The sequence below is a fragment of the Macaca nemestrina genome, chromosome 8, assembly GCF_043159975.1.
Source record: "Macaca nemestrina isolate mMacNem1 chromosome 8, mMacNem.hap1, whole genome shotgun sequence".
Classification (NCBI taxonomy): Eukaryota; Metazoa; Chordata; class Mammalia; order Primates; family Cercopithecidae; genus Macaca; species Macaca nemestrina.
This window is the reverse complement of record NC_092132.1, coordinates 4,575,115-4,602,422: the sequence shown is the minus strand read 5'-3', so window position 1 is coordinate 4,602,422 and position 27,308 is coordinate 4,575,115. Positions and strand designations below refer to the sequence as shown.

The 27,308-nt window shown below is 42.3% G+C and overlaps 1 protein-coding gene across 36 annotated transcripts in view; it reads right to left on the bottom strand.

Moving 5' to 3' along the window:
- Positions 1-27,308, bottom strand: part of LOC105488506 (protein tyrosine kinase 2) — a 357,242-nt gene that overhangs the window by 76,457 nt on the left and 253,477 nt on the right. For 35 of the 36 annotated variants that reach the window (XR_011606671.1, XM_071067741.1, XM_071067734.1 and 32 more), the window contains 5 exons: positions 26,131-26,215; positions 20,433-20,533; positions 8,673-8,788; positions 7,573-7,673; positions 3,383-3,472 (listed from right to left, as the gene is read on the bottom strand). Coding sequence is in view for 35 of the 36 variants with exons in the window: in XM_071067741.1 (XP_070923842.1) it covers positions 3,383-3,472; positions 7,573-7,673; positions 8,673-8,788; positions 20,433-20,533; positions 26,131-26,215 (493 nt within the window). In the remaining variant the exon portion in view is untranslated. Of the gene's footprint in view, positions 1-3,382; positions 3,473-7,572; positions 7,674-8,672; positions 8,789-20,432; positions 20,534-22,657; positions 22,681-25,807; positions 25,889-26,130; positions 26,216-27,308 lie in introns of all 36 variants that reach the window. The other variant, XM_071067763.1, reaches the window with a different exon arrangement.

Below are 27,308 nucleotides of genomic sequence, written 5' to 3'. Positions count from 1 at the left end.
AATATGATGTAAATAATGAAATGTTAAATTATTATCAAGGAAAATGCTATAATTTTTCTCAGTTTATTTCTCTAGAAAAACACTATTAGAAAATTGCCCACTAGCTACAGTGGTACTTCGTGGCTTAATGAACTAGTTCAGGAAACGCTGAATTTTAATCTGCCCCACTTCAGTCTCACCTGTTTATAATTAGAGCAGCTGACCTGAGGTCCAATAAAGAAAATACTAGTGTTAAGTCTTATGCTTTTGGAAAACTAAGATTCCTTAAAAAGTTTCCCTTAACAAGGTTGGCCTCTTCTTATCTAGAGTGCATAAAGGCGTCATTATCTGGTTGATTGATGGACTGGTCACTGTTTTCCCCCAGGAAAGATGTGAACTTCTTTGGGCTTCAAGTCATCTTGTCTATAAATGCCACAGTGTGACCGCAAAAAGTTTACTTGCATTCTACCCTTGGGAAATCCAATACTTTCTCAGTATCTTCTGAACAATCCTTAAAAATTCACCTTTAGGATGGGATAAAGAAAATGTAGTACATACATGCCATGTAATACTATGCAGACATAAAAGAATGAAACCATGGCCTTTGCAGCACCACAGAAACAACTGAAAGTCATGTATCCGAAGTGAATTAATACAGAAACAGAAAGCCAAACACTGCATGTTCTCACTTATAAGAGGGAGCTAAACACTGGATACATATGGACATGAAGATGGAAACAACAGACACCGGGGAATAAAAGAGCAGGGGGGGAACGAGGTTGGTAATGGTTGAAAAACTACCCATTGGGTACTATGTTCACTATTTGGGTGGTAGGTTCCACTGAAGCCCAAACCTTAGGACTGTGCAACATATCCATGTAACAAACCTGCACATGGACCCTCTGAATCTAAAATTTAAAAAAAAAATTAAAAATTCACCTTTAAAACAAACAAGAAACCTAAAACTGGCAATGAACATACAATGCCAATGGAAAGGAAATGGAGAGAACTGGTGGTGTAAAGGGCGGATGTTTTATCCTAGTGCCTTATCATCACTGCTCTGCACTTGGTTATTCTGGGCTTCTTGCTACCTGTGGAACACACCAAAAACATCCCTTTACCTTCCTCACAAGCTCTCTTCTTTGTAGGTACATTTGTAATGTAGTTCTTTATAATGCTTTTCCTCTGGGAAAAGTTTCTGTCATTTCAAATCTACTTCTATCACAAAACAATGTACAACTGATGCCTTGAAGAAAGGAACTGTGAGTTTATTTTTGCATCTTTAGAACCTAGAGTGAAATCTGCCTCAAAGGAAGCAAGGCATATTACCATCTTGATGTGAATTAGATTCTGAACTTAGCCAAGAATCCAAGAATTTCAATGTAAAGAGTACCTAACAAACATAATGCCTTAGTACTGCTTTTCTCACAAGAAGTTACAACAATATCATCAGTAGTAGCAACACTGGGTATCACTTCTGGAGAACTTAATGTGTTCCTGGCACACTTCTTAGACATTTTACAAATACATATATTTTTGAGACAAAGTCTCCATCACAGCTCACTGCAGCCTCCACTTTCCAGGTTCAAGTGATGCTCCCACCTCAGCCTCCTGAGTAGCTGAAACTATCGGCACACGCAACCCAAACCAGCTAATTTTTTTATTTTTTGTAGAGATGGGGTCTTGCTATGTTGCCTAGGCTGGTCTTGAACTCCTGGGTTAAAAGTGATCCTTCCTCCTTGGCCTCCCAAAGTACTAGAATTACAAGCATGAGCCACCACGCCCAGCCTCATATCTTACCTTTAATCCTCACAATAACCTTATGTTATGTTTCTTTAAATACTGCATTATATCACATTTGACAAAAATCACATCCACTGATTATAGGAAACATCATTAGTTTATATGACCAAAAAAGGGAGAATAATGTTGAAAACTAAAGTGTGATACAATTCTTTCTTCCCTCTTAGAATTTTTATTTTATTCTTACCAAAAGAGCTCTTTCAAAGTCATTCAGACACTACAGTAACAATATTAACAAAACAAAGTCCACGAGTGAAAGCAAGTATAATTACATTAAAAAATGCCTCCAATTATTACCGACTGTAAAATGCCACTGATTTTAAGATACACTCCAGTTCTAGAAATGTCAACATGTAAAAAAACAGGCATCTTAGAAGTTTTGAAACATGAAATTTCTCTGAAAAGGTAAGTTACTTGCTCTGTGGATTACACAGCTAATAATCAAGGCCTTGGGATTTGAACCACATCAATTGGACTTCAGAGCTTTTTCTAATCATGTCATGCCATATCCTGTTCTATTTGAAAGTTCCTTCCTTCACCTAGTTATCTATTGGGACATTAAATGATGATTAAGAATCAACAGTAAGTAAACAGAAGAAAAAAACATAAGAACACATACTTGATCAGTTATTTTTATTTATAAGAGGAAAAAAGTACATAATCTTAACAGGGCATCTCCTCCAAAGTAGTTTTTAATTTAGCAGAGATAACATGTCCACAAGTCTATTCACAGAATCAACATGAGTGTTATGACAAAGAGAGAAAGTGTAGGAAATGTACAGAAAGGAAGAGGAAGGCTTCAAGGACATTTAAGGTGGACCTTGAGGGTTAGGTAGGATTTCAACTGGAAGAAGAAGGTATAAGGATAAGGCATTCTGGGTAGAAGGAATAACACCAAGAAAAATGAAGAGTGGGGTCGAGGGAAGAGCCATTCATGTTAAAAATAGTGAGTAATTTTAAAATTTGGATAAAGTATTTTAAATAAGTAGCAAAGAATAAATGAGAGCCACACTTTTACACCAGCTAGAAGGAATTTCAATAACCACTGAGCAGGAGAATGATGACCTTACAGCAGGTGAGGAAGAACAAATGAGATTATCAAAAAAGCAGAAGCTACAGAAAACAAAGGATCAAATTTCCAAGTCTTGAGATAGGTTAGGAAGGAGCTTGGACCCCAGAATAAAGAGACAAGGTAGAATTTTAGATACTCAGGGTTGGAGGGGCCAGGTGTTTACTGTTTAATGTCATTCATATGAAAAGAATGAATTAGACGGCTAAGGGAGAGAGAGAAAAGAAAGAAGGAAATGAGCAAAATATCCCCCTGTGAGGAAAGAAGAGACAGCAAAGGGGAACAGAAAGGAAGAGTGATGGAAGGAGCTGGGCAATCAGAACTGTGGACCCTTATGGAAGCTGTGCCCAGAAGCTGATGCACAGTAGATGCCAGGCTATTTATTGTCAAATTAATCAAAAGAAGTCTGATGAGGAGATGATCAGGTTAGGGAAGGCAAATCAACCTACATATTCCAAAGAGAGATTTTTTTTTTTGTATAACATATGAAATATAATTTTTAAATAATACAAAACTTTTAAGAATACTCACCAAACATCCATACGTCACTAGCTGAGGTAAAACGTCGAAAATTGATTGACTCTGGAGCCATCCATTTAATAGGCAATTTTCCTTTGGAAGCTAGAAGATTAATTTTAGAAAATAAATTTTCCTTGTTATCTGCTTAAGAATCTAACAGAGCAAGCTGAGATTTTCAGTATCAAAGGAAAAAGCTTTAACTATTTGACCCCTTGAATCTTCCATTTCTTTGGGAGAACTACTTTTCATTTCCTTTATGTTTTGAGGTCACTTAGGGGTGAGGAATGGTTAGATGGTAGATAAATAAAATACTAATGTCCTTTTCTCTATAGAGAGGCAAAGAATAGGGAGGGAGAGCAAACCCCAGTTTACCAGGGGTTTAGGTGCAGGTATTAGGTGCAACTCCATTATGTAAGATTCCACAATTTACAGAAGAGATACTTATCTGTAGCTTAGAATGCTTGCTATACACATATCCTGCTAATAATAAATAATATATAGTCGATCCTCACTGGTGGTAGTTAATGTTATATAAAGTTGTTGCAAACACAGAACCACTGCTCTCAGGAGAAATATGTACACATATATTCGTATCTCACATAGATTACAATCTTAACTCATCAAACAACTCATTCTGGTAGGTTATATTTCTTTTAGAAAAGGACGCTCAGATGTGTTAAGTGACTTGCCCAAGACTGCCCCACTAACAGGTACCAGAGTTGGGATTCAAACCTCTCCAAGCACCAGAGCCGGAGCTGCTGGCTCTGCCCTGTGCCGTTCACTCCCAGCCCTGACCCTGTCTTCCCACCTCTGGCTGCGACAGAAGGGAGAGACTGCGGCCTTGCTGAACCTCAGCTGCACATTTTGGTATTAGGGAATACTCAATTTTTTTGTTGCTCTGTGCATGTCCTCAAATGACTATGAAAGCACCTTGAGTATTGATTTTGGGAATTACAAACACATGTTAGCCACTAGGTGAATGCACCAACGCAGACTCCACAAATAATCAGGCATGTGAGGAGCAGGAAGGGGCAATGGGTTGAGAATGACTTCTCTAGGGAAGCCTGAAATCAGCTCCCTTTTCAGACCTAAATGTTTTCTTTGTGCCACAAAGGCAAGCCACTCAAAACCTTAGCAAACATTTCCTCAACTGCTGAGTTCTCAAGATGAACAATCCCGAGTCCTTTTCTTCAAAGAATTCTCATTCTAAAAGGCAGACAGAAGTATACTCAAATTTGATACAAGGTGTAACAGAGATAGTGAATGCATGCCAAGTGTCCTGAAAGTGGAGACGAAACAGTGACTGAGAGGATGACCAGGGAAGGCTGCAGGGAGAGGATGTAAGAGCAGAAGGGGTTGGTTAAGGGAGCAGGGCACAGGAATACCACTCTGATTCAGAAAAGCATGGAGCATGAGTAGCTGGGCTCTGCCAGCATGTCAAGGGTCTGGACTTTCTTCTGTAAGCAATGAGTTGCCTCTGAAGACTATTAGAATTCCTAGAAAGAGGAGTATTTTGAAGAATCTCTATTTGGAGTTTGCACTTATTTCTATAGCCTAATGGAATGTATACTTATTAACCTTTCTGAGAAAATATTTGTGTGAATTTGTCAACTGCCTGTTTGAAATGCTGTTCGAATGATACGAAAATCTGGACATCATACTACTTGGAATTTAGCTCTTTATTGGAATTCTAGGACTTGGGACAGTTAAGATCAAAGCTGGATATAAAATGTATTTAAAAATAGTGAAAAGCTGACTTTGTCTTTTTTAAGTTAAATGACTAAATAATTTTAATGAATAAACAACTGATCTTCTTTTCATATATCAAAGGATCATTTAAAAACAGTGACAGGTAGCTGGGCACAATGGCTCATGCCTGTAATCCCAGCACTTTGGGAGGCCAAGGTGGGAAGATCACTTGAGCCCATGAGTTCAAGACTAACCTAGGCAACAAAGTGAGACCATATCTCTACAAAAAAATAAAAAAATTGGCTGGGCATGGTGGCATGTGCCTGTGGTCCCAACTACTCAGGAGAATGACTTGAGCCCAGGAGGTTGAGGCTGCAGTGACTTGTGCTCATGCCACTGCACTCCAGCCTGGGTGACTGAACAAGACCCTGTCATAAAAAAATTTTAATTTAAAAAATTAATTTAAAAAATTAGGCCGGGTGCAGTGGCTCACATCTGTAATTCCAGCACTTTGGGAGGCCAAGGTGGGCGGATCACGAGGTCAGGAGATGAAGACCATCCTAGCTAACACGGTGAACCCCCATCTCTACTAAAAATACAAAAAATTAGCCAGGTGTGGTGGTGGGCGCCTATAGTCCCAGCTACTCGGGAGGCTGAGGCAGAAGAATGGCGTGAACCCAGGAGGTGGAGCTTGCAGTGAGCCCAGCCAGCGCCACTGCACTCCAGACTGGGCGACAGAGCGAGATTCTGTCTCAAAATAAAATAAAATAAAAATTTAAAATGAATTTTAAAAATCAAAGTGACAGGCAATAATATACAGACGATATATGGAAAGAAAATAGTTATGAGATTAAAATAAGAGACTAGCTTTGCATGTAAAAATCTGGGTTCATTTTGTTGCAATATAAAAATCAAATACCCTAAGAAATTGGCCTTTGTAAAATGGTAGTCATAATTAGCAGTATTAATAGCACAATATGGATTTATCTAAACCTTAAAGTTCTAGGAATATGAAAACATTATTCAGAAAAATATTATTTCAGTAATAATTTGAAGAACCAATTCAATGTGATTCCAAGATTGGCAAAATTAAAGACAACTGACATAAGCTAGATTTCAGTTAAAAAAACTAATGGAGGCTGGGCCTGATGGTTCATGCCTGTAATTCCAGCACTTTGTGAGGTGGAGGCAGGAGAATAGTTTCAGCCCAGGAGTTTGATCAAAGACCAGCCTAGGCAACATGGCAAAACCCCATCTCTACAACAAATTAGCCAGGCATGGTGACGCATGCCTGTAGTACCAGCAATTTGGGAGGCTAAGGTGGGTGGGCTTCTTGAGCTCAGGAGGTCAAAGCTGTAGTGAGCAATGTTTGCGCCATTGCACTCCAGCCTGAGTAACAATGCGAGACCCTGTCTCAAAACATGCAAACAAACAAAAATCCCACCAAACTAATGGATCCAAGGTGCTGAAGTTAGCAGCCTGCGTATCTTTAAGTCAGATCCCCTTCACTGAGGCAATCGATACAACCAGCTGCATCTGGTGTAAGATGATGGCGTGTCTACTGACTGAAAGACATTTGAGCTGATTTGAATTTCTGGCTATTACAGATACAACTGCAATGAACATTTGAGTATGGTTTTGTGTACAAATTTTCATTTCTTCAGAAGAAATGTCCAGACATGCAATTCCTGGGTCATATAATACTTGTATGCTTAATTTTTAAAGAATTTGCCAAACTCTCTTCCAGAATGCCTCTACCATTTTACATTCCCAGCAGCAATTTAGTTTCTCTGCATCTTCGCCAGCATATTCTTTAACAACTGACAGGTATGTACTGTAATCTCATTGTGTTCTGAATTTGCATTTTCCTAATGGACACAGATGTGGAACATCTACATCTTCACATGCTTATGTGCAATCCATATATCCTCTTCACTGAAATGTCCCTTCCTATTTTTTTGCCAATTTCTAAGTGCATTCTTTGTGTCATTTTTTTACTACGTTTTAAGAGTTCCTTTTATATTCTAGATAATAGTTTTGTCAGATATGTGCCTGGCACACATCTTCTCCTACTCTGTAGCTCCTCTTTTCATCCTTTTAACGGGGTCTTTGGCAGAACAAAAATTTATAATTTTTATGAGGTTCAGTTTATCAACTTTTTCCTTTTATGAATCCTTGTTTCTGGTGTCAAGTCTAAGGATCCCTGGCCTAGGCCTAGATGCCAAATATTTACTCTTATGTTTTTTTCTAAAAGTTTAATATTTTGTAATTGAGTCCATAATCCACTCTGAGTTATTAATCTGAAATGGGATTCAGAGGTTTAAATTGAGGTATATTTTTTGCCTAAGGATGTCCAACTGCTCCAGCACCATTACTGAGACGACTGTTGCTTCCTCCATTTAGTTAACTTTATATCTCTGTCAAAGATCAGGTGAACGTATTAGAACATACTGTTTTTAGAAATACGTTAAAGATTCCAAGCCTATTTCTTAGGTACTGCCCTGATTTCTTACCTTTGTAGTAAGTACTATCTTCCATATATCGGGATAATCCAAAGTCTCCTAATTTTACACAATCATTTGAGGACACCAGAACATTCCGAGCAGCAATGTCCCTGATAAAGAATTTCAGACAGTAAGACTTAAAATAAGAAAAACAAACCTATAAGCTCGTAGATAAAGACATACCAATAGGCACTTTGAAAGACAGCTTATATACAATGCAAGCAGATTATATGATATTATAGGATATATACAATAAATCTCATATATACCCACACACAAAATTTATTTCATATATATTCTTTTTGCCAGATATTTACCCATTAATAAATGATTATTTTGAATGATGGCAAAGTATATTCTAAAATAATGAAAATCCTTATTACTGTTCATAAAACCATATTACCAATTGCATTAACTGATAGACAGTGATATATAACTGGGGCCTATAACACTGCCATTCCTGAAGGGATATCATTAGATAAAAGTTGCCTTCTGAAAACTTTTAAATGATTTTGCTGATGGAGTTGATTTTTTCAGAGCCTTAGTTTTTGTTTTTTTTTTTTTTTGGATGAAGTTTGTTTTAATGCCGGATAACAAAACACCAATTCTAATATGATACTTGGCAAACAAATTTTAAGGGTCTTTACTTGCATTCAAACAGAGACTCAGGCTATAAACAGAAATTCTGCAGAATGCTAACAGATGTCACTCATAAGGCTGTGTTGTCCCGGGAAGTTCCAGGACAATATTCGTTTCAGAGACCACTTCCACATGTTCACTGCTCTGCTGCCAAGTACAGGTTCTCTATAGCGTTTGTGTAAGGAATAAGTGACCTGAAAGTATCACAATGTTTAAACTGCACGTGTGTAAAAATCCTGTAACTGTGTATTAACAAGCCCTGGCATCTCACTCTGACAGGACATAATGCAGAATGACTTGCTATTAACTGTGTACAATAGATTCCAATGATATACAGAATACAATTTTGTAGAACTGGTACAAAATGGTACCAAAGGGATCCCTGGGTCCAAAGACGGTCCAAATAGGTCCCTGTTTCTTGATCACTACTTTTCAGAAGGGAACTTAACAGATTTATGACTGTATCTTACCTGTGTACAAATCTTTTGCTCTCTAGATATGCAAGAGCTGTACTAAGCTGATAGGCATACAGGATCAAAGATGCTAGATCCAAACTGTATTTCCTTACTTGCAAAAACGACCTCAGCTTTTGGAACAATGGCCAAAAGAAAAAAGAAAGAAAGAATTAGTGACAGTGAATTGAAATCAAAAGCAAAAAGGTACATTCAACAATAATGCCGTTTTCAATGCATTTTTAATAATATTAGAATGGCTTCAAGTCTCTTCTAACAAAGCATAATAAATGAAACATTTAAACTCTGGATTCAGATTATTTTTTACTTGAAATCCTATCATGAAATTAAAATCTTTTTGACTACAGACAAATTTCTTAAAAAATATAGAAAGATATGCTTCAAGGGAATGAATAAAAGCACAGTACAAATTATTGCTAAATAATAATAACTGGAAGAAAAACGATCTAGTTACTATCCAAACAAGGCTAATACAGTCAGTTATCTCCACTTCAAACTTTACTGTAGCTCTGGGAAGATACGAGGATAATGTAATGAGGAGAAAGCAGAGACAAGAAGGAATCTTCTCTCTTATTTCCTTCCCCATGAGGTCCTGGATGCAGAAGAGTCATGTTGGGTATTTATCACACTGCACTTACTTGTTCGTGCTACCACTGACACCATTAATAGAGGTAAATGCTAACATGGCAAAGAAAGGCATACACATTCAATACCTAATTCTAAATAATCGATGAGAGAAATATTTAGCCATATTTTTTGAGCCAGAAGAATTAGCAAACTCTCCAAAAGCAAAAGCAGAAAAATACTGTGAACAAGAAATTATAATCAGCACTCCATTTGATTTGGAAATGTAGGGTGGAGGAGGAAGAGATGTTCAGCTGATGAAATCACACGGTGCTTCCCCCGCCCCCCCGCCCAGTGTTTGATTCAGCAGGCCTGGGGTGGGGCACAAGAACTTGTTTAATGAGTTTCCAAGTGTTGGTGATGCACTGATTTGTTTCTGTATTCTGGAGAAAGTGAGAGAGCTGTTCACTCGATTACTCACAGTTTTTTTTTTAATTACACTTTAAGTTCTAGGGTACATGTGCACAACATATGTATGTATATACATACTGTTACATATGTATACATGTGCCATGTTGGTGTGCTGCACCCATTAACTCGTCATTTACACTAGGTATATCTCCTAATGCTATCCCTCCCCCCAACCCCACCTAATGACAGGCCCCAGTGTGTGATGCTCCCCACCCTGTGTCCAAGTGTTCTCATTGTTCAATTCCCATCTATGAGTGAGAACATGTGGTGTTTGGTTTTCTGTTCTTGTGATAGTTTGCTGAGAATGATGGTTTCCAGCTGCATCCGTGTCTCTACAAAGGACATGAACTCGTCATTTTTTAGGGTTGCATAGTATTCCATGGCATATATGTGCCACATTTTCTTAATCCAGTCTGTCATTGATGTACATTTGGGTTGGTTCCAAGTCTTCGCTATTGTGAATAGTGCCACAATAAACATACGTGTGCATGTGTCTTTATAGCAGCATGATTTATAATCCTTTGGGTATATACCCAGTAATGGGATGGCTGGGTCAAATGGTATTTCTAGTTCTAGATCCTTGAGGAATCGCCACACTGTCTTCCACGATGGTCGAACTAGTTTACAGTTCCACCAACAGTGCAAAAGTGTTCCTATTTCTCCACATCCTCTCCAGCACCTGTTGTTTCCTGACTTTTTAATGATCGCCATTGTAACTGGTATGAGATGGTATCTCACTGTGGTTTTGATCTGCATTTCTCTGATGGTGAGTGATGATGAGCATTTTTTCATGTGTCTGTTGGCTGCATAAATGTCTTCTTTTGAGAAGTGTCTGTTCATATCCTTTGTCCACTTTTTGATGGGGTTTTTTTTCTTGTAAATTTGTTTGAGTTCTTTGTAGGTTCTGGATATTAGCCCTTTGTCAGATGAGTAGATTGCAAAAATGTTCTCCCATTCTGTAGGATGCCTGCACTCTGATGGTAGTTTCTTCTGCTGTGCAGAAGCTCTTTAGTTTAATTAGATCCCATTTGTCTATTTTGGCTTTTGTTGCTGTTGCTTTTGGTGTTTTAGACATGAAGTCCTTGCCCATGCCTATGTCCTGAATGGTATTGCCTAGGTTTTCTTCTAGGGTTTTTATGATTTTAGGTCTAACATTTAAATCTCTAATCCATCTTGAATTAATTTTCGTATAAGGTATAAGGAAGGGATCCAGTTTTAGCTTTCTACATATGGCTAGCTAGTTTTCCCAGCACCATTTATTAAATAGTGAATCCTTTGCCCATTTCTTGTTTTTGTCAGGTTTGTCAAAGATCAGATGGTTGTAGATGTGTGGTGTTATTTTTGAGGGCTCTGTTCTGTTCCATTGGTCTTTATCTCTGTTTTGGTACCAGTACCATGCTGTTTTGGTTACTGTAGCCTTGTAGTATAGTTTGAAGTCAGGTAGCATGATGCCTCCAGCTTTCTTTTGGCTTAGGATTGTCTTGCCAGTGCGGGCTCTTTTTTGCTTCCATATGAACTTTAAAGCAGTTTTTTCCAATTCTATGAAGAAAGTCATTGGTAGCTTAATGGGGATGGCATTGAATCTATAAATTACCTTGGGTAGTATGGCCATTTTCACGATACTGATTCTTCCTATCCATGAGCATGGAATGTTCTTCCATTTGTTTGTGTCCTCTTTTATTTCACTGAGCAGTGGTTTGTAGTTCTCCTTGAAGAGGTCCTTCACATCCCTTGTAAGTTGGATTCCTACGTATTTTATTCTATTTGAAGCAACTGTGAATGGGAGTTCACTCATGATTTGGTTCTCTGTCTGTTATTGGTGTATAAGAATGCTTGTAATTTTGGCACATTGATTTTGTATTCTGAGACTTTGCTGAAGTTGCTTATCAGCTTAAGGATTTTTGGGCTGAGACGATGGGGTTTTCTAAATATACAATCATGTCATCATTTTTAAAAGAGTACGGCTGGGTGCGGTGGCTCACATCTGTAATCCCAGCACTTTTGGAGGCCAAGGCAGGAGGATCACTGGAGGTCAGGGGTTCGAGACCAGCCTGGCCAACATGGTGAAACCCTGTCTCCACTAAAAATACAAAAGTTAGCTGGGCATGGCAGCACATGCCTGTAGTCCCAGATACTCAGGAGGCTAAGGCAAGAGAAGTGCTTGAACCTGGGAGGCGGAGGTTTTAATGGGCCAAGATCGTGCCATTGCACTCCAGCCCAGGTGACAGAGCGAGACTCTGTCTCAAAATAAAAGAAAAAAAAGAAAAAAGAAATGGTGATTTAAATGAGTTGGTTTAAAAGGTATTACCAGCCAGGTAATCCCAACACTTTGTGAGGCCAAGGCAGGAGAATCACTTGAGCCTAGGAGCTCAAGACCAGCCTAGGCAACATAGTGAAACCCCATCTCTATAAATAATTAAAAAATTAGCCGGGCATGGTGGCATGCACCTGTAGTCCCAGCAACTCAGGAAGTTGAGGGGGGAGGATTGCTTGAGCCCAGGAGGTCGAGGCTGCAGTGAGCTGTGATTATGCTACTACACTCCAGCCTGGGCAACAGAAGGAGAACTTGTCTCTCAAAGAAAAGATGCTACAAAGTGAATTCCCAAAAAGATTAAGGAAATGTTTAGATTTACCTAAATTTAGCATTAATTTACCCAAACTCCATTAAGATTGCTTCATCCTCAGATCAATGGGCTAGTTTTTTAGGCAATGGCACCAGAGAGAAAACAAAATAAAACAAAAACATTTGGCCATCTGCTGCTACCAGTCCTGATAAAGTACTTGGCTGGGAAAGATATTGCTGCCAGTACTGCATAAGGGGATGCTTTGGGAATTTAATGATGAAGATATTTATACCCACATTCTTGGAACCAAAACCTAATGACATACATCCTGTCAGGCTTCTGAGCCCAAGCTAAGCCATCATGTCCCCAGTGACCTGCACGTATACATCCAGATGGCCTGAAGCAACTGAAGATCCACAAAAGAAGTGAAAATACCCTTAACTGATGACATTCCACCATTGTGATTTGTTTCTTCCCCACCCTAACTGATCAATGTACTTTGTAATCTCCCCCACCCTTAAAAAGGTTCTTCAAAATCTCCCCCACCCTTAAGAAGGTTCTTTGTAATTCTCCCCACCCTTGAGAATATACTTTGTGAGATCCACCCCCGGTCCCCAAAACATTGCTCTTAACTCCACCACCTATCCCAAAACCTGTAAGAACTAATGATAATCCCACCACTCTTTGCTGACTCTCTTTTTGGACTCAGCCCGCCTGCACCCAGGTGAAATAAACAGCCTTGTTGCTCACACAAAGCCTGTTTGGTGGTCTCTTCACACGTACATGTGAGACATCTGGTGCCGAAACCCAGGACAGCGGGACTCCTTCGGGAGACCAGTCCCCTGTCCTCACCCTCACTCCGTGAAAAGATCCACCTACAACCTCGGGTCCTCTGACCAACCAGCCCAAGGAACACTTCACTGATTTTAAACTGGGGAAAGCGGCCTCTTTTTACTCTCTTCTCCAACCTCTCTCACTATCCCTCAACCTCTTTCTCCTTTCAATCTTGGTGCTACCCTTCAATATCTCCCTTCTCTGAATTTCAATTCCTTTCATTTTCTGGTAGAGAGAAAGAAGACACATTTTATCTGTGGGCCCAAAACTCCGGTGCCGATCACGAACTCGAGAAGGCACCCTTCCCTTGGTGTTTAATCATTGCGGGGATGCCTCTCTGATTATTCACTCACGTTCCATTGGTGTCTGATCTCCGTGGGGACGTTTGCCTTGGTCATTCACCCACATTCCCTTGGTGGCAAGTCAATTGCGGGGACCCCTGCTTTGGCTGCTCACCCACGTTGCAGCCCAGGGCTGCTCCCCACCCCTTCTCTCCGTGTCTCTACCCTTCTCTTTAAACTTGCCTCCTTCACTATGGGCAACCTTCTACCTTCCAGTCCCCCTTCCTCTCCCTTAACCTGTGTTCTCAAGAACTGAAAACCTTTTCAACTCTTGCCTGACCTAAAATCTAGTGTCTTATTTTCTTCTGCAACACCGCTTGGCCCCAGTACGAACTCAACAATTGTTATAAGTGGCCAGAAAATGGCACTTCTGATTTCTCCATCCCACGAGACCTAGATAACTTTTATCAAAAAATGGCAAATGGTCTGAGGTTCCTGACGTCCAGGCATTCTTTTACACTTTGGTCCCTCCCTAGTCTCTGCTCCCAATGCGACTTGTCCCAAATCTTTTTTCTTTCTCTCCTGTCTGTTCCTTTAGTCTCCACCCCAAGCTCTGAGTCCTTTGAATCCTTTTCTACAGACTCATCTGACCTCTCCCCTCCTCCCCAGGCTGCTCCTCACCAGGCCAAGCCAGGCCCCAATTCTTCCTCAGCCTCTGCTCTCCCACCCTATAATCCTTCTATCACCTCCCCTCCTCACACCTGGTCCGGTTTACAGTTTCGTTCCGTGACTAGCCCTCCCCCACCTGCCCAACAATTTCCTCTTACAGAGGTGGCTGGAGCTGAAGGCACAGTTAGGGTACATGTGCTTTTCTATCGGACCTTTCCCTAATCAGCCAGTGTTTAGGCTCTTTCTCATCAGACCCCACTAAATATATACAGGAAATCCGATATCTAACTGTCCTACAATTTAACCTGGAGTGACTTAAATGTCATCCTAACTTCTACCCTCTCCCCAGATGAATGGGAAAGAGTTTTCTTCTCTAGCCAAATCTCACGCTGATAACCACTGACTTCATGAGCCAGACCTGCAGGAAGGCATTAGAACTATCTAATGGAACTATCAGGCCAATTCCCCAGGTATAGCTAGGTGAGATTATATGTTTTCCTGCCTACTTGAAGGGCTTAAAAAGGCAGCTTATAAAGCTGTTAATTATGACAAACTTAAAGAAACTATCCAAGGTAAAGAACCCAGCCCAGTTCATGGCTCGTTTAGCAGCAAGTCTTAGACGTTTCACTGCCCTAGACCCAGAGGGGCTAGAAGGCCACCTTATTCTTAATATGTATTTTATCACCCAGTGAACTCCCAACATTAGAAAAAGCTCCAAAACTTAAATTCTGGCCCTCAAACCCCACAACAGGACTTAATTAACCTCACCTTCAAGGTGTACAATAATAGAGAAAAGTTGCAATTACTTGCCTCTGCTGTGAGAGAAACCCCAGCCGTATCTCCAGCACACAAAAACTTCAAAATGCCTAAGCCACAGCAGTCAGGCGTTCCTTCAGGACTTCCTCCCCCAGGATCTTGCAAGTGCCGGAAATCTGGCCTCTGGGCCAAGGAATGCCCGCAGCCCGGGATTCCTCCTAAGCTGTGTCCCATCTGTGCGGGACGCCACTGGAGATTGGACTGTCCAACTGGCCCAAGGCTCTGTCTCCTTCTAAGATCTTCTCGCCTTAGTGGCTGAAGACTGACGCTTCCTGATAGCCTCAGAAGCCTCCTGGACCATCACTGACACGGAGCTTCGGATAACTCTCACAGTGGGAGGTAAATCCGTCCCCTTCTTAATCAGTACAGAGGCTACCTACTCCACATTACCCTCTTTTCAAGGGTCTGTTTCGTTTGCCTCCATAACTGTTGTGGATACTAACGCCCAGGCTTCTAAACCCCTTAAAACTCCCCAACTCTGGTGCCAACTTGGACAATATTCTTTTATGCACTCCTTTTTAGTTATCCCCACCTGCCCAGCTCCCTTATTAGGTCGAGACATTTTTACTAAATTATCTGCTTCCCTGACTATTATTCCTGGGCTATAGACACACCTCGATGCCGCCTTTTGCCCCAGTTCAAAGCCTCCTTCACATCCTCTCCTTGTATCTTCCCACCTTAAACCACAAGTATAGGACGCCTCTACTCCCTCCTTGGCGACGGATCATGTACCCCTTACCATCCCATTAAAATCTAATCACCCTTACCCCGCTCAAGGCCAATATCCCATTCCACAGCAAGATTTAAAAGGATTAAAGCCTGTTATCACTCGCCTGTTACAGCACAGCCTTTTAAAGCCTGTAAACTTTCCTTATAATTCCCCCATTTTACCTGTCCAAAAACCAGACAAGCCTTACAGGTTAGTTCAGGATCTGCACCTTATCAAAAAAATTGTCTTGCCTATCCACCCTGTGGTGACAAAACCATATACTCTCCTATCCTCAATACCTCCCTCCACAACCCCTCCACAACCCAGTATTCTGTTCTGGATCTCAAACATGCTTTCTTTACTATTCCTTGCACTATTCTTTACTATTCTTTACTATTCCTTCATCCCAGCCTCTCTTTGCTTTCACTTGGACTGACCCTGACACCCATCAGGTTCAGCAAATTACCTGGGCTGTACTGCTGCAAGGCTTCAAGGACAGCCCCCAATACTTCAGTCAAGACCAAATTTCTTCCTCATCCATTACCTATCTCAACATAATTCTGCATGAAAATACACGTGTTCTCCCTGCTGATCGTGTCCGGCTAATCTCCCAAACCCCAACCCCTTCTACAAAACAACAACTCCTTTCCTTCCTGGGCACGGTAGGATACTTTCGCCTTTAGATACCTGCTTTTGCCATCCTAACAAAACCATTATATAAACTCACAAAACCAAACCTAGCTGACCCCACAGATCCTAAATCCTTTTGCTACTCCTCTTTCTGTTCCTTAAAAACAGCCCTAGAAGCTGCCCGCACACTAGCTCTCCCTAACTCATCCCAACCCTTTTCATTACACACAGCCAAAGTGCAGGGCTGTGTGGTCGGAGTTCTTACACAAGAGACAGGACCGCGCCCTGTAGGCTTTCTGTCTAAACGACTTGACCTTACTGTTTTAGCCTAGCCCTCATGTCTGTGTGTGGTGGCTGCTGCTGCCCTAATACTTTTAGAGGCCCTCAAAATCACAAACTATGCTCAACTCACTCTCTACAGTTCTTATAACCTGCAAAATCTATTTTCTTCCTCCCACCTGACACATATACTTTCTGCTCTCCAGCTCCTTCAGCTGTATTCACTCTTTGTTGAGTCTCCCACAGTTACCACTGTTTCTGGCCCGGACTTCAATCCAGCCTCCCACATTATTCCTGATACCACACCTGACCCCCACGACTGTATCTCTCTGATCCACCTGACATTCACTCCATTTCCTTCTTTCCTGTTCCTCCTTCTTTCCTGATCACACTTGGTTTATTTATGGCAGTTCCACCAGGCCTAACTGCCACATACCAGCAAAGGCAGGCTATGCTATAGTATCTTCCACATCTATCATTGAAATTACCTCTTTGCCCCACTCCACTACCTCTCAGCCCCGCTCCACTACCTCTCAGCAAGCTGAACTCATTGTCTTAACTTGAGCCCTCACTCTTGCAAAGGAATTACACGTCAATATTTATACTGACTCTAAATGTGTCTTCCATATCCTGCACCACCATGCTGTTATATGGGCTGAAAGAGGTTTCCTCACTACACAAGGGTCCTCCATCATTAATGCCTCTTTAATAAAAACTCTTCTCAAGGCCGCTTTACTTCCAAAGGAAGCTGGAGTCTTACACTGCAAGGGCCATCAAAAGGCATCAGATCCCATCGCTCAGGGCAACGCTTATGCTGATAAGGTAGCTAAAAAAGCAGCTGCATTCCAACTCCTATCCCTTACAGCAGTTTTTCTCCTCATCTGGTCACTCCCACCTACTCCACCACTGAAACTTCCACCTATCAATCTCATCCCACACAAGGCAAATGGTTCTTGGATCAAGGAAAATATCTCTTTCCAGCCTCACAGGCCCATTCTATTCTGTTGTCATTTCATAAGCTCTTCCATGTAGGTTATAAGCCGCTAGCCCATCTCTTAGCACCTCTCAATTCCTTGCAATCGTGGAAACTTATCCTCAAGGAAATCACTTCTCAGTGTTCCATCTGCTATTCTACTACCACCCCTCAGGGATTTTTCATGCCCCCTCCCTTTCCTACACACCAAGCTTGGGGATTTGCCCCTGCCCAGGACTGGCAAATTGACTTTACTCACACGCCCTGAGTCAGGAAACTAAAATACCTCTTGGTCTGGGTAGACACTTTCACTGGATAGGTAGAGGCCTTTCCCACAGGGTCTGAGAAGGCCACTGCGGTCATTTCCTCCCTTCTGACAGACATAATTCCTCGGTTTGGCCTTCCCACCTCAGTTTCTCAGGCTCTTGGTATTTAGTGGCTCCTGGTTTTACCTCAAATCACCACCCTTAAGTCTCTCTTGAAGTGGACAGAAAGAAGATCTTCAGTGGCAAGGGACCCTCCAATACTCCCACCCTGATGAAGTTCTATTCTTTACTTTTATACTCACTCTTATTCTCATTCCTATTCTTATGCCACTCTCTACCTCTCCCTAGTTACCTCCAACATACTATTAATCTCACCCACTCTCCTCACTGCCTCCAATCCTTCTCTAGCAAAGAATTGTTGGCTATGCGTTTCCCTTTCTTCCTGTTTTTACAGTCATCCCCACTCTACAGGCCGACTGGGCTACCTCTCCCGTCTCCCTGCACCTCAGAACCTCCTTTAAAAGTCCTCATCTTTACCCGCCTGAGGAACTTCTTTACTTTCTAGACAGTTTTGGTGAGAACTCCCCAGACATTTCACACCAACAAGCTGCCACACTTCTCTGCATCTACCTATGGCACCTTTCTCCTTATGTCAATTCCACGCCCCCCATATTTGGATCCCTAACCACACAAACAACTATCCCCGTTGCCACTCCTTTATGCATCTCCCGACAACAGTCTCCTGGAATCCCTTTAGGCAACCTTCCACTGTCCAAATGTTCCTTTTTATCTCCAGAACCCAGCCACACACATTACCAAACAGATGGGAGCGTTCCAACTTTGCATTACAGATAAGCCCTCTATCATTACTGACAAACTCAAAAACACTGGCAGTCACTATTGTTTAGGAAGACACTTACCCTGCATCTCACTCCATCCTTGGTTACCCTCCCCCTGCTTGTCTGAATCTCCTCCTAGCCCCTCCTCTTGCTTGCTTATATCCAGCCCCATGAATGGCAGTGAAAGGTCACTTGTAGACACTATGAGCTTTCTCATACACCATGAGAACCGAACCCCTCCCTCTATGCAGGTGCACCATCAGTCCCCATTACAACCTCTAACGGCTGCTGCCCTTGCTGGAGCTCTAGGATTTGGGGTGCAGGACTCCTCTGTCAGGACACCCTCTCACCTTTTCACTTTACATTTCCAGTTCTGCCTGGCACAAGGTCTCTTCTCTTTATGTGGCTCTTCCACCTACATGTGCCTACCTGCCAACTGGACAGGCACATGTACTTTAGTCTTCCTTACCACCAAAATCCAGTTTGCAGATGGGAACGAACAACTGCCTGTTCCCCTCGTGATATCAACACAACAAAAAAGAGTCATCCCACTAATCCCTTTACTTGTGGGTCTAGGACTTTCTGCCTCCACTATTGCACTCGGAACTGGAATAGCAGGCATCTCAACCGCTGCCACAACATTCCACAGCCCCTCTAATGACTTCTCTGCTAGTGTTACAGATATCTCACAAACTTTGTTCTTCAAGCCCAGGTTGACTCTTTAGCTGGCTGCAGTTGTCCTCCAGAACCGCTGAGGCCTTGATTTACTCACTGCTGAAAAAGGAGGACTTTGTAAAATGAAGAGTGTTATTTTTACCTAAATCAATTTGGCCTTGCATATGACAACATAAAAAAACTCAAGGATAGAGCCCAAAAACTCGCCAATCAAGCAAACAATAACGTTGAACTCCCTTGGACACTCTCTAATTGGATGTCCTGGGTGCTCCGAATTCTTAGTCCTTTAATACCTATTTTTCTCCTTCTTTTATTCGGACCTTGTGTCTTTCGTTTAGTTTCTCAATTCATACAAAACCTCATCGAGGCCATCACCAATAATTCTACACGACAAACGCTCCTTCTAACAACCCCACAATGTCACCCCTTACCCCAAAATCTTTCTTCAGTTGAATCTCTCCCACTGTAGGTTCCCACGCTGCCCCTAATTCCACTCGAAGCAGCCCTGAGAAACATCGCCCATTATCTCTCCATACCACCCCCAAAAATTTTCACCGCCCCAACACTTTACCACTGTTCTATTTTCTTATTAATATATGAAAACAGGAATGTCAGGCCTCTGAGCCCAAGCTAAGCCATCATATCCCCAGTGACCTGCACATATATATCCAGATGGCCTGAAGCAACTGAAGATCCACAAAAGAAGTGAAAATACCCTTAACTGATGACATTCCACCATTGTGATTTGTTTCTGCCCCACCCTAACTGATCAATGTACTTTGTAATCTCCCCCACCCTTAAGAAGGTTCTTTAAAATCTCCCCCACCCTTAAGAAGGTTCTTTGTAATTCTCCCCACCCTTGAGAATGTACTTTGTGAGATCCACCCCCGGTCCCCAAAACATTGCTCTTAACTCCACCACCTATCCCCAAACCTGTAAGAACTAATGATAATCCCACCACCCTTTGCTGACTCTCTTTTTGGACTCAGCCCGCCTGCACCCAGGTGAAATAAACAGCCTTGTTGCTCACACAAAGCCTGTTTGGTGGTCTCTTCACACGCACACGAGACACATCCTAAATCAGAACTCTCCTGAAAATCCAAGATATAAACTGTTTATATTTCCCTTTCTTAAGCAAAAGATATCAAACACTGAGTCCAGAAGGTAAGGTTTGGGGATCACAGTACCTCTCCAAGTGTGCACAGCTCCATGATTATCCAGACAGGATTCTCTGTGATGACTCCAATCAGCTTCACAATATGAGGATGGTCAAACTGACGCATTGTTACTAGGGAAAAAAGTTCTCCATAGTTATTCTTTTTTTTTTAGATGGAGTCTCGCTCTGTCATCAGGCTGGAGTGCAGTGGCTCAATCTTGGCTCATTGCAACCTCCGCCTCCTGGGTTCAAGTGATTCTCCTGCCTCAGCCTCCTGAGTAGCTGGGACTACAGGCGCCCGCTACCATGCCCAGCTAATTTTTTGTATTTTTAGTAGAGATGGGGTTTCACCATGTTGGCCAGGATGGTCTCGATCTCTTGACCTCGTGATCCACCCACCTTGGCCTCCCAAAGTGCTGTGATTACAGGCATGAGCCACCGCGCCCGGCCTAGTTATACTTCTGAAAACTCTTTTCAGCTTTCCTGAAGACTAATTCAATTAAGACATAAGGCTGGCAATAGGGGAACTTTAAACTCAACTCCACAGGTCAGTTCAGCTCACAAATGGGCATAAATTGGCACAAAAAGGTATGTCCTACTATTGAGGTGTAAGATAACCACTGTTAAGAAAAACCCTTCTTTCCTTCTGCATATATGGCAGGGGGGAAGAAGAAGAATGAAGGAAGGGGAGGAGGAGGATGAGGAGGGGGAGGAGGAGGAGGAAGAGGAGGGGGAGAGGAGGAGGAGGAGGAATAGGAGGGGGAAGAGGAGGAATAGGAGGGGGAAGAGGAGGAGGAGGAGAAAGAGGAATAGGAGGGGGAGGAGGAGGAGGAAGAGGAATAGGAGGGGGAAGAGGAGGAGGAGGAGGGGGAAGAGGAGAAGGAGGAAGAGGAGGGGGAAGAGGAGGAGGAAGAAGAGGAGGAAGAGGGGGAAGAGGAGAAGGGGGAAGAGAAGGAGGAAGAGGAGGGGGAAGGGGAGGTGGAAGAGGTGGAGGAGGAAGAGGAGGGGGAAGAGGAGGAGGAGGAAGGGGAGGGGGAGGAAGAGAAGGGGAGGGGAAGAGAAGGAAGGGAAGGAGAAGGAAGGGAAGGAGGAGGAAGGGGAGGAGAAGGAAGGGGAGGAGGAGGAAGGGGAGGAAAAGGAAGGAGAAGAGAAAGAAGGGGGAAAGAAGGAAGGGGAGGAAGAGGAAAGGGAGGAAAAGGAAAGGGAGGAAAAGGAAGGGGAGGAGAAAGAAGGGGAGAAGAAGGAAGGGGAGAAGGAGGAAGGGGAGAAGGAGGAAGGGGAGAAAGAGGAAGGGGAGGAGGATGATGGGGAGGAAGGAAGGAGGAGGAGGAAGAGGAGGAGAAGAAAGAAGAAGAGGACCATTTCTTTTTTCCTATGGACAGATCTGACCTTGGGCTAGATTCCTAGGTTTTCCTCTAGAAATCTGATAAGTAGGAGTGTGTAATTCATTTAGTAAGCAACCATCTTTACAGTAAAAATCACTCTTGACTGGTAAATTGCTGGGGGAGGAAGTGAAATGGGACTAAAAATACCTGGTGCAAAGCTGTAGCTAGAAGCTGCCCTGAGTGTGGAGACTATGGTAACTAGGTGTGTTCCTTGCAAGATCCTGGAAGCACAACCCATGGGGCACTCACGAAAGATTTCTATCTTGGACATAAATTGTTCCTGCATCCACCACTGTGGTCTTGTCCTCTTAAATTTAAATGGTTGCTTTCAGGGCCCTAAAAAAGATTTTCCGCTGGGCATGGTGGCTCACGCCTGTAATCCCAGCACTTTGGCAGGCCAAGGTGGGCGGATCACCTGAGGTCAGGAGTTTGAGACCGGCCTGGCCAACATGGTGAAACCCCATTTTTACTAAAAATACAAAATTAGCTGGGTGTGGTGGTGTGCGCCCGTAGCCCCAGCTACTCAGGAGGCTGAGGCAGGAGACTCACTTGAGCCTGGGAGGTAGATATTGCAGTGAGCCGGGATTGTGCCACTGCATTCCATCCAGCCTGGGCGACAGACTGAGACTCCGTCTTAAAAAAAAAAAAAAAAAGTTTCCAGGACAGCCGTGAGGACTTTCACATGAGAGAAATGCCAGCTGCTGCCTTTCTGGCATACTTTGTTTATGTAGTACTCTCAGGAGTGTCTGATGCCAAATGTGGCCTATGGCAGTAACATGAGTTTGACTGCCTAATTGAGCCAAGATGACCAAGAGGGCACTGCATAGAGACATACACATCTGTGTGTGGACATGTATGTTAAGGTGTATGCATTTATAATTTCTAATGTCAGGGCTAAGGTTACTTGCACAGTATCCTAGGATTAGTAAGACAGGACAGAATTCACAGAACTATAGGATCTCAAAACTGGAAGTGATTTTGAAGGTGACGTGGTCCAGTGGGTCCAAAAACACCTGATTTCACGACTATAAAAATGGGGAAAAATAATTCTGATGCCAAGCAAGGAAATTAGAATAACAGAAGTAATTTTAAAAATATGATCAACATGTAATATTGCCAACATGTTACAGAGCAGCTGGTATTGATCATTGTGAGGAATGATCTATTTGAAATGGGCAAAGACTTTGAAATGGGCAAAACAATATTAGTGGGTGTTCTATCTAGCTCACTTATGTGTTTTACAAGTTTTCCCTCATATTCCAAGAACAGGACCTGGCAGGTTTTTTCAACAACCACCACCAACAAAAACCCATATAATGTAAACACCCAGCATATAATCCAAAACATATAATTAAATCTCACCTTGACACATTCAGTTCATTGCTTATACCGTGATATTTCTGGATAAACATTCAGGCACCCAGCATATTTACTACAACTCTACTTTCAATTTAATATAAGTAACTATTTAACATTTGGTTTTACATTATTCTCACATATAATTATCAAGCCTTTCATATTTCCTCAGAAGTAATTATTAGAAATACAAACCAGCACAAGGCTAAGAGAGTCTTGTGGCCACTAGGAAACTCTATCCAAACTGAACTAAAAATCAACACATAGAATAGTTTACCTTATTATATACCAATCTGGGGCAGAAAGCTAAGGCCCAGGGGCTGCCATCTGCTTTTGTAAATAAAGTTTTACTGGAACATATTCTTGTTCATTCTTTTCTGTCCTGTCTATGGATGTACAATGACAGAGCTGAATACTTGGGACAGAGGCTGCATGATCTGCAGAACCTAAAATATGTACTACATGGCCCTTTAAAGAAAAAATTTAACTATTCCTGATCGAGGCCATATTTTCTCTCTTATACATAGCCTGGTAAAGCCCTACAGAAGTTTAGATACAGTGCATCTATCATATTTCCCTGAAATAACTGCTGAGTAACCCTCTCGAAGACAAAAACATTAGCCCGACTTGATTACTCCTATAAAACAATGTAACTGATTTTTGTAATGACAATTCCAAAGTCCTACAAAATCACAACACAGTAATTGTTCAGAATTTTAGGAAGAGATAACCAATTTTTAAAATTTGCATTTTTGAAAATATAAAATGCACAAGAATACCAGCAAAGGTAAGGCAGACATGGTGTTGGGTGATGATGACTGATGTGGTCTGTTTTCTTGGCCTAGGTGCTATGTAGAAATGAACTAGTCAAGACAGAAGTCACTGGCCAGGCCTTCTCTTGTATCTTAAGTCAAAGATTCAGGAATAGGATTAAGGATGTACTGAGACTTAATTAATGTAGTCACCACATGGCTTACTCTATGAATTACAATTTATTGGACTGTTAGGTGGTAAATATTTACAACAGAAAGCAGAAGGCATTCATTTGATGCACACATAATGAAGGACACCAGAATGACAAACATCTACCAGGTGTTCTCTAGGTGTCAAGCACTGTACAGGGCACTGAGTATGGAGTGGTGAGCAAAACAGACATGGTCTTTGTCCCCAGGGAGCTTAAGGCCTTAGAGGACGAGAGGAAGAGACAGACAATAATCATTTGTAAACAATGTAGCTTTAATTAGGAATCATTAGGAAGAAAAATGTCGTAGTCTTGTGTGACAAAAAATACTAAGGGAAGACTTTAAATATGGTGGTCAGAAAAAGGTTCTCTATTGGAGGTAATGTTTAAGCTGGGGCCTGAAGCATGACAAGAGGCAAACCATAGGAAAGGAGGAAGAGGAAAATCACCGCTTGAGGGCAGTTAAGGAAGAGGTTGATGTGTACAAGATCCTTGCTCTTGAAGAGCTTACATTTGGGAAAGAAGACCTATTCATGCAGAGCTCACTCAAGCTAGCTTCTTCAGAGGAGGCACAAACCAAGAGTCAGAGGAATGGAGGTGGAGAAAATTATTTTTAAGGGCTGGGCACAGTGGCTCATGCCTGTAATCCCAGCTCCCTGGGAGGCTGATGCAGGCAGAGCCTAGAACTTTAGAACATCGTGGGAAACAGCAAAAACCCATCTCTCCAAAAAAAAAAAAAAAAAAAATTAGCTGGATATGGTGGCGTGCATCTATAGTGCCAGGTATCTGCAGCCCTGAGATGAGAGGATCCCTTGAGTCCAGAAGGTGACACAGCGAGACCCGAGAGAGACCCTGCCTCAAAAAAAAAAGATAACTGTTTCTAGCTAAAGTTACCTGGGAAGCCATCAGAAGAGTCCTTTGCTGAGGTCTCTTCTTGCATGAAGTTTTCTCTTGTTTTGTTTTTTGGAGACAGGGTCTCATTCAGTCACTTAGGCTGGAGTGCAATGGCGCGATCTTAGCTCACTGCGACACGGGTCTCCCAGGCTCAAGTGATCTTCCCATCTCAGCTTCCTAAGCAGCTGGGACTACAGGCATGTGCCAACATGCCCAGCTAATTTTTTTAATTTTTAAATTTTTTCATAGAGACGGGGTTTCACCATGTTGCCTAGGCTGGTCTCAAACTCCTGGGCTCAAGTAATCCTCTCACCTCGGCCTCCCAAAGTACTTATTACAGGCGTGAGCCACCGCACCTGGCCTCTTTTTGGGAGATTTGTTCTTTTTCTTTCTTTCCTTTTTTTTTTTTTTTTGAGGCAGAGTTTGCTCTATTGCCTAAGCTGGAGTGCAGTGTCACTATCTCGCCTCACTGCAACCTCCCTCTCTGGGGTTCAAGCTATTCTCCTGCCTCAGTCTCCTGAGTAGCTGGGACTACAGGTGCATGCCACCACGCACGGCTAATTTTTTGTAATTTTAGTAAAGACCGTTTCACCATGTTGGCCAGGCTGGTCTCGAACTTCTAACCTCAGATGATCTTCCTGCCTTGGCCTCCCAAAGTGCTGGGATTACAGGCGTGAGCCACCGCACCTGGCCTGGGTGATTTGTTCTGATTTTGTAGCAGGACAAGGGGAATGGTCATAGAGCCCTATTCCTTCACTAGTCTATGAGCTCCATCAGGGCAGGGACTGCGTGTGTCATGCTCACCTCTACATTCCCAGAGTCTGGGCAGCATCAAGATTAGGATCGCTTATATATCTGCACCAATTGCAGTGCAAAGATGTGTAATGGCATAAGTACCGAAGTATAAAGGAAATGTACATCAATCTACCTTTATACATAAAACATGATGGTTTACCTGGAAAAATCTGTAGATAGGTGCTTATACAAATTTAGACATTAATTTGCAAGGCAAAATAATAAACATAGTTGTCTCCTAAAAGTCAAAACATCATTTTTCTTATTTCTTTAGACACAGTTTGGATTTCACAGATAGAAAATCAAATGGAGTTCCACAGAAATTTCTAGAAACTTACAGGCTTCTTGAAGAAATTTCTCTCTCACGCTGTCCGAAGTACAGTTTTTACATGTTTTAATTGCAACCGCCAAAGCTGGATTCTCCTGTGTTAGGGAAATTATAGAATCACACACACATGCAAAAAGGTTTGCTATATTAATCGATTCATGAAAAGCTGTCTGTTTTGCAACTATGTGGGTTATGGACCAGACAGAATCAGAAAGGCAAAATCTCAAGAATGAGAGGAATACTTAAAAACACTCAGTATAAAATCCCCTGAGAAAAACGGTCATGCATGTGAAACATTACAGCAATTCATTTATTCATTCATCTACAAACATGCATTGAAGATACACCATGTGGCTGGTACTATTATAAGTGCTTGGGATACACTGGTGAACAGCAGAGGCAGCAGTCCCTGTACCTGTCAAGCTTACACTCCAGTGAGGAACACAGAGAATAAATAAGGAATTAATTACATAGTATGTTAGAAGGTAACTGCGTTACAGAAAAGGGAGAGAGCAGATCAGGATATGGAGACAGGGATGGAGGCTGCTGTATGAGGTGCACCTCACTGAGCAGATGAGACAAGAGCAAAAAACTGAAGGAGGGAGGAGAGGGAGCTGGCTAAGGAACAGCAGGGAATAGTGCATAGTGTGCTTAAGGGACATGAGCAAGCCAGTGAGGCTGGCACAGAGGGTGGAAGGTAGGAGGGTGAAGATAACAGAGTCAGAGAGGAACAAAGGGGCCAGACCACACAGGGTCTTCAAGGCCAATAGAAAGATGTGGCTTTTACTCAAGTGAAATGGAGAGCGAAGGTAGGGTTTGGACATTGGAGTACCATGGCCTGACCCAAAATTTTGAAGGACCATTCTGCTGTGGTACTGAGAAATGGCTGCAGAGAGGCAAGTTTAGAGATACAGGGAGTTCTATGGGTGGCTACCAGAGTACCCCAGGTGACAGGTGATGGTGGCTTGGACAAACATGCTAGCAGTGGAGGTGGAGAGAAGGGCTGAGATTCTGGCTATACTCTGAAGCTAGGGCAAAGGTGGTTCATGATGCAGGTGTGAGAGAGTCAACTTCAGGTTTTTGACCAGAAAAACTGACAAGATGGAAGGGGAAGATCAGAAGCTCGGCTTGGGATGTAATAAGCTTGAGATGTCAGTAAGACAGCCAAGTCACACAGGTGAAGTGACC